General features: G+C 32.5%; 1 protein-coding gene across 4 annotated transcripts in view; it reads right to left on the bottom strand.

Moving 5' to 3' along the window:
- Positions 1 to 2,257: 2,257 nt before the first annotated feature.
- LOC110030278 (small glutamine-rich tetratricopeptide repeat-containing protein) overlaps positions 2,258 to 13,314 on the bottom strand; it is a 41,201-nt gene continuing 30,144 nt past the window's right edge. For 3 of the 4 annotated variants that reach the window (XM_020732913.1, XM_020732914.1, XM_020732915.1), the window contains exons 11-13: positions 2,974 to 3,121; positions 2,610 to 2,627; positions 2,258 to 2,522 (exon numbers count right to left, since the gene is read on the bottom strand). In XM_020732913.1, coding sequence (XP_020588572.1) covers positions 2,614 to 2,627; positions 2,974 to 3,121 — 162 coding nt within the window. In that variant the 3' untranslated portion in view covers positions 2,258 to 2,522; positions 2,610 to 2,613. Of the gene's footprint in view, positions 2,523 to 2,609; positions 2,628 to 2,973; positions 3,122 to 6,293; positions 6,383 to 13,314 lie in introns of those variants that run through there. The other variant, XM_020732916.1, reaches the window with a different exon arrangement.

The raw sequence follows: 13,314 nt of genomic DNA, 5'->3' as shown, positions 1-13,314 counted from the left end.
TTTGATTTCATGAATCCTCTATTTATTTCAATCAATTATTAAATATAGTAAAAATTTTGATTTTTCTTAGTTTATCTGACATGAAATTAAAATATAATAAATTTTTTTTAATAAAATATCGATTTTTCAGCTAAATGAAAATTAAAATCAAACCGAAAATCGAAAACCAAATATTAAAGTTTTAAAAACTGAAAATTAAAATCAAATTTTAAAACAGAACCGAACCAATCAAAGTTGATCGGTTCGGTTCAATTTTCCAGTTTTAACCGAATGATGCACACCCCTACGAACATTAGACAAAAATGACATATTTGAGGTGTTAGAGATGCTAAGTTTGCATGTATGTAAATTTTAAGCTTAGAATATTAGATATGTAAAATAGAATATTTTGGTTGGTATGTATGTATGTAAATCTCTCATAGTTTTATTTATTTATATATGATTATAATTTGAATGGGCAATATTTTTGTGGGATCAACAGGGTATGACATGCAGTTTGATATAAAGTATGCATATTTTAATTTCCTACAATCCTTCAAAGTTGTGCCCCACCACTTCCTGTGTGACATGTCTGAGAAGCAGACACAAGCAGATGAGGAAGCTAATGAGCAGAGTGAGCGATGACCCCATTATTGTATGTTTTAGTGAAAGTATGTTAGGGACATTAATATAATAATAGAACATCAATTTGATGGATGCAATTTAAGTAAATAATTTGGCAAACATTTTGTTTCAAGGAAATTGCATATTTGACCTCCTGAAACTTAGTATTTACAAATCAATCACCCCCTTTTTTTCATCACCTTTTAAATTCTAACTCAAGTATCAAAATTTATGGCAAAACTCTGACCCATATTTTCTTATGAAATTCTCAATAGTTTGATCGGTTGAGCCGGTCAAAAGCTATCGCTTGAATGATTAATTTCTAAATATCAATGTTTTGGGCGATCTGAATGTAATTTCTAAATTCTTCGCTTTATTTTCAATTAATATATTGCGCATTTATGCACATAAAAAGAATATTGTTTGCACTATAATTAGATTCATAACATATGTTTTGTAACATTCAATCAGTATCTTAGAGATCATTATAAGTATTTCTTGCATGATGATGATTGATTAAGATCAAAATACATGACGATTTTCCAAGATAAAAATAGCATTAACTTGCAAAAAAAGATTTGTTGTTAATTTATCATGAAAATGATAATTTTTTTTCTTGCAACTATTGATGGCAATCAGTGATAGATTTATTCATAATGATGGTGAAAATTATTTTGTTTATGGGAAGAAATATTAAAAGAATTAAGATGCTTGGCTAAAAAAATTAAAATAATATTCAAATTATATTAAAAATTTTGAAAATTGTAATCACAACTAGGGCTGTAAATGAGTCGAGCTTGAGCGAGCTGAGGCTTGACTCGTGTTTGGCTCGTTCGAAATAGCTCGTGTTCGTGTTCAAATAACTCATGTTCGAAATCGGCTCGTGTTCGAAACTGGGGCTCAATTTAAATATTCGTGTTCGTGTTCAGCTTGAAATTGATAAATATATATATAATATATTATTATATAAATAATATATGTAATATATTGTTATCTAAAAAGTTATATAATTTTTTTTTCGAGTCATTTCGAGCTGAACACGAGCGAACAAACTGTTGTTCGTGTTCGGCTTGTTTACATTTCGAGCTTAAAAATTTGTTCGTGTTCGGCTTTTTAGGCTTAACGAACAAGCCGAACATGAGCTGCTTAACGAGTCGAACACGAGTTGTTCGCCAAATTGATAGCCCTACATTCTACCCTTATTACTTTAACTATCATTACTGTAAACCATTACATTTATCGATAAACATTGCATGAGAAGCACGAAGGTTCCTACCCAAATCAACAAATGATAAGAGATTTAGCTTATATTTTCTTTATAGTTCGAAGTTCGAAATAGATAACGGCTAGCAACATAAACATTAAATGCTTCATGTGGTATCACTCTTGACTTCGAAACCGAGCCGGAAATCTTCATCTCCCCCTTAATATTTTGTATTTTATTTATTTATTTTATCTTATTTTATTTATGTTTAATTATATTTAATTAAATTTTAATTATTTTTTAAAACACTCTAAATAGTCAAAAATCATTCAAGTGTTTTTTTTTAAAAAAAAATTAATTTTTAAAACTAAATAATTAAAATATGTTAAAATCACATTAAATAAAAAAATTTTAAAAACAAAATAAAAGATTATCTTAAACAAGCCCCAAGATTTTATTGACCAATGAATTGCAATCCAACTCCATGCAATGGACTACTTATACCAAATAAAGATGCCAGTTCCTTTGCATTAGATTAAACGCCAGCACCCAGAAAGATACCACAGAAATGGATCTTTGATATTGTATTAAAAGCAAATGCTTAAGGTATAGAAATGTCCCCAGGACAAATATATGAAATAAATTTTGCATAGAATGCACATTACAGGTGATTTATCATCTACAGAATGCTTTCTTTCAAGATCCTCCCAGTTGCCTGCATATAATAGAGTAGAGTTAGACCAAATCAGAACTGGGGGGCAATGGCTGTATGGGAATGAATGATTTCTAAGAGATTTAGAACCTTTTTAGGGTTGTCTCTGTGTCGCATTCTGTGATGAGAAACTATTGAGAAAGGACCTCAGAGCATCCCTTACTTGATCTGGCGCTTGGCTGAAGTTTAGGTTTACATTTGCATCTGTTCTTATATTAGGCTCATTGTGGTCCCTTGTGTTGTCAGGCTGAGAGTCCTGTGCAGCAAGTAGATCAGGAGACATTAAAATGTTGGCAAATGTCAGGAGCAACTAGTATGTTTTTGTTAGAAAAGAGATGGAGAAAAGAAGAGAGTTAAAAGAACCTATAACAATGATATTTAAGAGATCTATGAAAGCGATATTTAAAAGCACATGAATATCTATCTTTTTTTTCTTTTCCTCTTCCATCAAAATGTGTCGCATTCTGTGATGAGAAACTATTGAGAAAGGACCTCAGAGCATCCCTTACTTGATCTGGCGCTTGGCTGAAGTTTAGGTTTACATTTGCATCTGTTCTTATATTAGGCTCATTGTGGTCCCTTGTGTTGTCAGGCTGAGAGTCCTGTGCAGCAAGTAGATCAGGAGACATTAAAATGTTGGCAAATGTCAGGAGCAACTGGTATGTTTTTGTTAGAAAAGAGATGGAGAAAAGAAGAGGAGAGTTAAAAGAACCTATAACAATGATATTTAAGAGATCTATGAAAGCGATATTTAAAAGCACATGAATATCTATCTTTTTCTTTTCCTCTTCCATCAAAGCGCATTAGATGTGAGAATGTGATAATTTATATTGTAATAGAGTTTTTACATTTTATTGCTTTGTGTTGTTTTTCATCATATATGCTGCCATCTTCTTAGGATTAGTTGGACAGACTGACGTGACTGCTTTATATTTGGCACCATATATAAAGCATATATATGTCCTTATATATATGCTTTATACAAGTTATGGGACAGAAGTGACAGGATCCCTGCTAGCTATGGGAAGGCAATGACGTGACCGCTATATAGATACCGCCGAAACTACATATTTCTCCTACGCCGCTCCTACCCAAAACCATCAAGGAGGGTAAGCCTGCTCGGCTCCCAACATTGATGCTGTCATTTGTTATTGGTTTAACTTATTGTGAAAAGCCTGAATCTTTTCCCCCTGTTCTAGCTTGTTTTATTTTTCACCTGTTTGATTTTTACCATTTTTAGGGTTTTGGTAAATTTATCTAGTTTCTGATGAGGTTAAAAAATTTTAAAAGATGGAAGGCCTTTAGATTTGGAATGTTAGAATTTATTCAAGAAGCCTAACTTCGCAATGACAAAAGTGATCATTTGCAAACCTTGTAGCTTTGAATATACAAAACATGTTCACTCATTTGTCTCTACTTTCCTCTTTTTACTCTTACTTTACTTTTATTTTTTCAATTAAGTGTTGATAATATCATTTGTGATATTGATCAAATTAGAACTTTGTAGGTTTTGAAAGTTCTAATCTCTTGATGGGTCTGAAGCATGCATTTCGATGTTCTCTTGGTTTTTTACATGCAAATGCATTACTAAATCTACCGGTTATGAGGATTTATGGGATTTTGATAAAAAGAAATAATGCAATCAAACAAGTTTTTCTTGACACTTATTTACTTCCTTCTAGAGGTCTGGCTATGAGCGGAAGGAAATAAAGACAAGGGTTTTGATGCCATGATCCCATCTATCACGTGTTAGAAATGTAAATGCATACAATGCGTTATGTGGTAAAATGTGAATGTTTAGGTGTTAGACATGTAAATACATAAAATTTGTGCACATTGTAAGAAAACTTATGCAATAAAAATGTGTTTTTCATTTGTAATAAAGCTAGTAACTGTAAAAAGGTTAGTAATATAAGCATTTTTTACGTAATTTAAGGATTTCAGGGTTATGTATGTGAATATGAAAGTTGTCTTTTACATATGTAAATGCGCAAGAATTGTGTGGTATGCATGTAAATGCCTCTTAAGTTTTATGACGCAAAGATGTTAAAAAATATTTTTTAAGAATTTTGTGGTATGCATGTTAATACCACTTGATCATAGATTTCAATAAGATAATTTAACCCAATTTTCCTTTATCTTCTGCTGGTATGTGGTGGCATGTGATTGAATTTGAAGGTGGTTCAGTTTCTATTTTGCTATTCCAAATGAGTAAGAATTGTGTGGTATGTATGTAAATGCCACTCGATCATATATTTCACTGAGAAATTATAATACAATTTTTTTCCTAATGCGAAGGCATATGATATGAGTGAATTTGAAGGTGGTTTTGTTTCTATTATGCTATTCCAAATGAGTAGGAATTGTGTGGTATGTATGTACATACCACTTGATTATATATTTCATTGAGATATGTAAATGCGTAAGAATTGTGTGGTATGTTTGTAAATACCACTTGATCATATATTTCACTAGGGAGGAATTGTGTGGTATGTATGTACATACCACTTGATCATATATTTCATCGAGATATGTAAATGCGTAAGAATTGTGTGGTATGTATGTAAATACCACTTGATCATATATTTCACTAGGATATTTTAACCCAATTCTTTTCCATTATCTTCTGCTGGTATGCGGTGGAATATGATTGAATATGAAGGTGGTTCAATTGCTAATTTGCTATACCAAATGAGTAATTCTACACCCACTGCATTTTCAGCAAAATGCTTTTTTGGATTTTCTTATGCAAGCAAAAAAAAAACTCAGTAAAATAAAAAATCTCTACTTGCTTCTTCAAGAATAGCAACGAAAGACGAGTTTTTATGCCGTGATCCCATCCATTGTGGTTAGAAATGTAAATGTATAAAATGTGTTGTGGTTAAGTGTGACTGTTTAGGTGTCAGATATGTAAATACATAGAATCTGTGTGGCATGTAAATGACCCAAATTTTATTTATATAGGTTTGAATCATGTTCAAATTTGGGTTCAAACCAATTTGAGATGGCTCGAATCTTAATAAGCAGGCCTCAAAAGCTTGAGGTTATCTCTCATTAGTTGTAATTTCACCAAAAATGGATATTTGGGCATGTTTCTATAAATGAATATGAATTTTATTTTGTAATTTTATCATGTTTCCATTTGCTTGCTTAATTTTATTTTGGGCTGAAAAAGAATAGCTAAAAGCATTTTAAGGAATAAATAATTTGTATAAAGATGTAATACCATTTTTTCTAGATAATGTCATGATTTCTTAATCTTAAGTCACACTCACTTTTCATTTGACTTGTCATGATTTCCATAAATATTATATTGTGTTATTGATCGTTTTCCAACATCACACCAAAGACCCATGCATAAGTCCAGTATCATGTGTTAGTAACTACTTCATTGCCTCTCTTCAATTAGCTAAGTGTGTCATTCTTCATTGAGATTACTAATATGTTTGTCAATGATTAAACAACATCAACGCTATTGCACTAATACTTAAGTAATTTACTAAACAACATCATTACTATTACACTAATACTTTAATTCATTTATGCATAAATATTTTAATATTTAATTTTTTTTCTCTCGTCTCTCTCTTCATTTCTTTTCAAGATCATATCATGGCATCAAAATCATTTTTCTAAGACTAAAATCAAAACGTGAATCAAATTGTGGAATCCTTATACCCTAGGATTAATAAAAATGGTACTAAAATGGAAAAACTATTTGTGAAAAATAGAACACACAATAAAAATGAAAAATCTCATAGACGACGGTCTAACCTTAGAAATGAAGGGAGAAGATATCATCCTTATAGGAAGATTGATGATTTTAATGCTCCCTCTAAGAGATTTAAACTTGGAGCTGCCGCCTATGATGACAACCAATATCCCAATAGATATTTCGATTGGTTAGTCCAAATGAACGATTTTTGCTATTAATATAGGATAGATAACAACCAATAAGTTGGCTTGTCAAAATAAAACTGAGTAAACAAAGAATGATTTAATGGACCAATATCTTAACCAAATCACAGAGGTCAAGAAGGATGACAAATATCTAAATTGAAATGCAAGAAATGTTTAGAATAAAAAGTTATCATAATTAACATGACAAGAAGTTGCATAGCAATTATTGATTTTAAAATAAGATAGTATCCCATTAACTAAATATTTAAACACTTCTAAAATTTAATTATTATAACTGATTGTACCGAAATGATTGGAAATTAGCTAATAAATTTATTAATAAACATAGGGTGAACATAAAAAAAAGGTTATTTTATGCCCAAATACTAAAAGAAGCCTATTAGGCTTTTATTAGTAGAAAATAAAAAAAAAAAAATGTTTCTCTTTCAAGATAGAAAAGATAAACTCCTCAACTTCATCTCGTAGGTCTACTATTAGACACACTCCAACTACTAGCCCAAGGCATTTGCCCAAAATTTCTACTGTGGGAGATAAAAGCAACAAGGAAATAATTTATCTAAAATGTCATAAAAAGAATCATATGCAAAGCCAAGGTAAAATTCAGATCTTCGTCTTAGAAGAAATTCGGAATCTCCTAGATCATGATGTAGAAAAGCTTTATAAAAACAATCCTTTTTATGAATATCTAAAATTCATAAATGACACTTCAATCTATGTGACGGAATGTTTAATTGTAACCAGAAATTGAAATAGAAGATTGGATAAGTAACATTTTAGCATGTATGTTATTTGCAATGAGAAAATGTGCATGTTAAATATAAATGGAAAAAATGCAATTGATTTTATCTTAACCAACACCATATTAAAGTTAATCTCAAGACAGAACCCTCACCCCAAATATGTTCATATCAAATGGGTTAACTATACATCTCTGCCCATCACAAGTATCTTCTCCCCGTAAAGATTGGCAATTGAGAATACCAAACCAAGTGCAATGCCCTCCGCATGGATATTGTTGACATTTTATTAGGTTAACCTTACTTGTATGACCTTTTTTTTTAAAAAAAAAGAAATGTCCAGAGGCTATTATACAAGCCTCCAGCCACCCTAATGTGCCTAATAATTCGAGTACCACCTCCTTAAGGCCAAACTATGCCAGAGGGGATTTGAACCCCCGACCTGAGGGGTCTTATACCGTGGATGTCAACCAACACGCCGGGTACGCGACACGTATGACTTAAATGTGGCCAACTATATATATTTTTGCTTTCAATTATAATAAAAATAAAATTGAATTCTTTGTCAAATTACCCACCATAACATCTCATATGAGCAAATATAATCTACAACCCAAGCCCACTCCAAAGAAAGGATCTAAGCTTCAATTCATTATTATAGAAAACCCTACTACTAAGGATAAATATTATTTATGATTCTTGTTCTGAAACATTTGTATTTTCAGCTTCTCTAACTTCAACAATAAAATTGTATGATTTGTAACCATGCCTGTTACATGTGAAGTAATGCTTAATGTAATATATATTGTCAGAATTAAGTAATACTTCACATGTAAAGTATTAATTTCCTACTTATCAACTAAGAAAATATATTGAATTTAATCTAAAGGGCAATTTTTTTTAAATTAATTTTTAAAAAGTTATCAATGTATTATAATTCAATCAAAAGATGAATAAAAAACTATTTTCAAAATCTCTGATAAACTCTATGAATGTAGGTGGGGTTTAGGAGTACTTGTGAGGTTCAGGTTGGGTGGTGATCGGTTTTTAATGTTGCTTTGAATGAGTTTGCCATAGATAACACAACAACAACAACAATAACAAACCTTTATTCCACTAGCTGGGGTTGGCTACATGAATCCTTTTTCTCCATTGTGTCCTATTGAGTGTCATATTTTCATTTAATTCTAATAAATTAAGATCATTTTTTATACAATATGTTCAAGTTTTTCTAGATCTACCTCTGTCTTTCCTAACATAAGTCGAATTTAAAACATCTACTATCCAAAGCGGATCATCAGATGGTCGATGTTTAATGTGGACAAACCATCTAAGATGACTCTAATTTTGTCCACACTGGAGCAACATCAACCCTATCACGGATACATTCATTTTGAATTTTGTCTCTAAATATAAAGCCACTCATACCTAAGCATTCTCATCTCGGCAATACTTAACTTAGTTTTATGCTTCTCTTTTAAAGGCCAACATTTAGCACCATAGCTCATGAATAGGGTTTAATGTATGTCTTAGAAGTATACGACCAATTGAATGGTAATTTGGGAATAAGAGGTGACATATGTAGAAAGCATTGAGGTAGACTTGTTCGATAACTCAACACAGATCAACTTACAACGCTCCCAGGAGTGTAATCCGGTATATGTATGGTATGGTTTTGGAGAGACTTTTGGTCCCTTCGGCCATACTCGTATTCTATTTTAGAAAGAGCAAAGACTCTATACCAACTTAGCAATCCTACGATTACTCCACCTTTCTTAAGACTTTTATAATAAGGAAGAAGAAACGCGATAGGCTGCAACCTGTCAAGGACACAGACGTCTGAATTTGCAGTTTTGTGGAGTGGACTCCTCCCTAGTCCCGCATGAGGCTACGACCAACATGTTTGATATACAGCCAGGTAAAAAGGGCTCCAGAACGCATATAAAGACGCCTTATCTGCAGTACCACAAGGTGAAAAAGAACAAGCAATGGCAAAAGTCGTAGCTTATCTGTTTTGAAGCAAGAAGCAATTCCATGAGCGCGCTAGCGCGAAAGCCGTTGCGCGTTAGCACGCGCATCCTTTTTCTTGCTGAGCCCTGTAGTTTTTCACCTTCAAAAGAAGGCGCCAATTCTTTAGTAGTGAACTAGGTCTCGGATTGCTTGGCGCTCTCAATGTGAGTCTTGCCTGTGTTGTACTTGAATTGACTCTCCCCTGTTTGCTTCTTGTTGATCGCTGTATGAAGAAATGACAGGAAACTAGATATGAGTAGATGTTGATAAAAAAACAAAACGACTCTCAAGAAATATGGAACAAAATAGTCTCACTTGATGCTTTTCTTCTTTGTAGTTTCATATTCAGAGTTCTGGCAATGTTCTTGAAACTTCGAAACTCCAAACTCAACCATGATAAGAATGCTACAATGGTCTAAATTCTAAACTTCACACGCCCATTTACTTCGCAACCTCCCACTACTTCATCTACCGAAATGGTTGGGCAGATCTAATGTCTTCTAGCATGAAACCAGCTCATGATCCTTAGGAGTACTCAATTGTAACTTGGTTAGGTCGTTTCATTAGGTTCATGAGGAGTTACAGGCGGCAAACATGAGAACATGCATTATGTCAATCACAAATCTGCTGTTGGGGCTCTTGCGATGCACGTGATACGTCTGGCTCTTTAAATTTCTCTTGTTGATATACAAGCCGACTAATCTAACAGTATGGGAAATCTTGGAAAGAGGAGTAGGCATTCTGGGGGGTATAGGCCCGACACACGAAGCAAGAGGAAATTGGTACCCGCAAGGCTGGCGAAGTTGGCAAAAGAAGCAGGCAAAGTAGAGGCAGCAGTTGCGGGTTCAGGCGTGGCTAAATCAATATCCTCGTATGGGGTTGGTAGAGTTGGTAGGAAGCACAGTTGGCGATAAGATGGTATTGGTTTCATTCTTTCTAATAAGGAAATCTCTCTTCCCGGAACTGGTCAATCAAATAGACTAACAATATAGGCACTCATTGACACAGTTCTGTAAATGGGAGATGTCTCATCCGGTTAAGCTGTCGCAATCAATCTTTCTCTATTTGGTAGTAGTAAAAATGGGAGATCCAACATTACTTGATTAAGCCTTGAGAAATCAAGGTTAAGCAAGTGCTTTGCCAGAAAGCAAATAGGAGCTCGTATTTAAATCAGAGTACACTCATCCCGGGCAGGCGAAAGGGGCTTCGGGTGGAAGGAATTAATCAAGTAAAGTGCGAATGAAAATTGTTTGAATGATCTATTTCTTAGCTCCGCTACTCTACTGACTTAGCCTTTCTTTTGTTTTCGTATAATGAGAATACAGATAAAGAGTATGCCCAAATAGAGTAGGAATTTCTTAGTGTTTCATAGGTGCAATCAATTAAGAAATTAGGGAATTGGGGCTTTCGCTTTCTTTTCATGGATGTTGTTCTGAGTGCACCACATGATTTTTGTTTCGCTTTGCACCTCTGTTTGAGAAAAGAAAGCTAGCTACTGCTAGAAACTAGACTGTTGTAGTGGGCGGTAGTTGGAAACACAATACCGACAGAAGCAATCCCCAAGCATTATTTTAAAGCACATTAGTCTTAGTGTGAAACACAAGCCAATAGAAAGAAAGGGGTGCAATAGGTCACTATAGGAACATGAACCCTCTAGACACTTCCTATTAGGCCTAGAAAAAGAAAGTAAAAGGGGAATTCCAATTACAGACTTATAGTAGGAATAGGCCCATGCAAAAGAAGTCTATCAGGAAAAGGAAGTCAAAGAGGGCAGTTAGCCGCTCAAGCCAATCTTTCTTGTTTTTTTCATATTCAGAGGATTTTACATAGAGTTTTATTGAACGCTTCTTTCTCGGCGACGTAGTATCTTGAATAAAGGTTTAGCTTGATATCGATTTGTAATGACACATCACCACCATCTTACAAAATTTTCATTTCATTCTAAGCGGTACTATATCACACAATAGGCCCGAAGCATTCCTCCACTTCAACTAACCAACTTGAATTCTACTAATAACGTCCCCATCCATATTACCATCACTTTAAACATGATACTCGTGATATCTAAAGCATTCACCTTTTAATAGTGACCATCTTTACAATTCTGCTACTAGAGCTACTATTGCTAAAATTACATTCCACGTATTCAGTTTTAGACCTACTCAAAGAAAGGCCTTTAGAGTCCATCTATAATTCAAGTTCTTTCTGAATTCTTTCTCTAGTCTTATCCACAAGAAGGATATCACTAGTGAAAAGCATACGCTAAGACACATCCTTATGTAAAGGCCCAGTAAGAGCATCCATAACTAAAGCAAAAGGATATGGGCTTAAGGCCGATCCCTGATGTAATCCAACTGAAATAGAAAAATATTTGGTCAATCCTCCTTCCGTTCGAATACAAGTAACTCTAGTATACATATCTTTAATCACTTGAATATAAGTCATATCAGCGTTTTTCTTCTGTAGAACTCTCCAAAGGATATCTTTTAGAATCTTATCGTAAGTTTTTTCTAAATCAATAAAAATCATATGTAGATCCTCTTTATTCGCTATGAACTTCTCCACATCAAACCTCTCAATAAATGCATAGCTTCCATAGTAGACCTGTCGAGCATAAATCCAAATTGATTATGAGAAATCCTTGTAATAGGTCTTAAACTGATTTCAATTACCCTCTCATAATTTTAAACTATGACACATCAACTTAATTCCTCTATAATTTGTGTGCATCCCCTCTATTCTTAAAAATGAGGACCAAAATACTCTTTCTCCACTCCTTAGGCATATTTTTAGTCTTTAAAATAATATTAAATAGATTAATAAGCCAAGAAACTCTCAAATGTTCTATATATTTCCACACTTCAATTGAGATATTATCAAGTCCTACAGACTTTCCACCATTGGTATTCTTTAAAGCCTCAACTTCTTTTTCACTAAGGTGAAAATAAAAATGAAATATTTTATTATTATTAATGATATTAAGATCAGTAAGATCGATCGTATTTTCAAAAACTTCATTAAAAGGTTTATCAAAATAACTTACCCACCTATGTTGAATATCTTTATCTAAAAAAAATACTTTTTTATTTTCATCTTTAATACACTTTACTTGAGTTAAATCATTACTTTTCTTTATCTTTGTTTGGCTAGTTTATATATATATTTTTCATTATCTTTAGTACATAATCTATTATAAATATCGCTAAAAGCATAATTTTGAGCATCACAGATTGTTCTCTTAAGACTTCCTACGGGCCGTTTTTATATTTTTCCCAGCTCTTTAAGCTTTTACGTTTAAACCAATGTTTATAACATAACTTCTTATATTTTATCTTTCCTCGTACATTATTATTCCACCACTAACTACTTTTATTTATAAAAAAATTTTCTTTTTGATTCTCCAATTACATCTTTTGTCACTTGTTAATAGTGTTTGTTACTTTATCAAACAGAGAATTTTTTCTTCATGAACATCCCAAATCTTGAAATCTTGAAGTTTACTCATAAAAATAATTTTAATTTTATCTTTTAGGTGCCCCCATCTAATTCTACTACAAAGATACCTAGTATTTTTTATTTTACAACTCTTTATCTTAAAATCTAGAACTAATAATCGATATTAAATACTTAAATTCTCACTTAGAATGACCTTACAGTCTTCACATTCAGGACTATCTCTTCTTCTCATAAAAAAATAATCAATTTTTGTTTTATTAGATCCATTCTTATAAGTAATAAAAAATTTCTCTTTTCTTGAATAAAGTATTAATAATAACAAAATCATACGCTAAAGCAAAATCTAATATGACTCTACCTTCCTCATTAATCACTCCAAAACCGTAATCATTATGAATGTTTCTAAAATCTTCTACTACTCTACCTACGTGTCCATTTAAATCTCATTCAATAAATTTTTTTCCTTCAAGAAGTATCATTTATAATGTCTTCTAAGTCATTCCAGAATTTTCCTTTAGAACCTATATCTAAACCTACTTGAGGAGCATAAACACTTATAATTTTAAAAATATTAATATCAACAGCAGTCTTAAGAGGCACAATTCTATCTCCATTTTTACTAATTTTTACAACATTATCTTTCAAACTCTTATCTATAATTACACCTACAC

This window comes from Phalaenopsis equestris, unplaced genomic scaffold, assembly GCF_001263595.1.
Source record: "Phalaenopsis equestris unplaced genomic scaffold, ASM126359v1 Scaffold000692, whole genome shotgun sequence".
Classification (NCBI taxonomy): Eukaryota; Viridiplantae; Streptophyta; class Magnoliopsida; order Asparagales; family Orchidaceae; genus Phalaenopsis; species Phalaenopsis equestris.
This window is presented reverse-complemented; position numbering and strand designations above follow the sequence as displayed.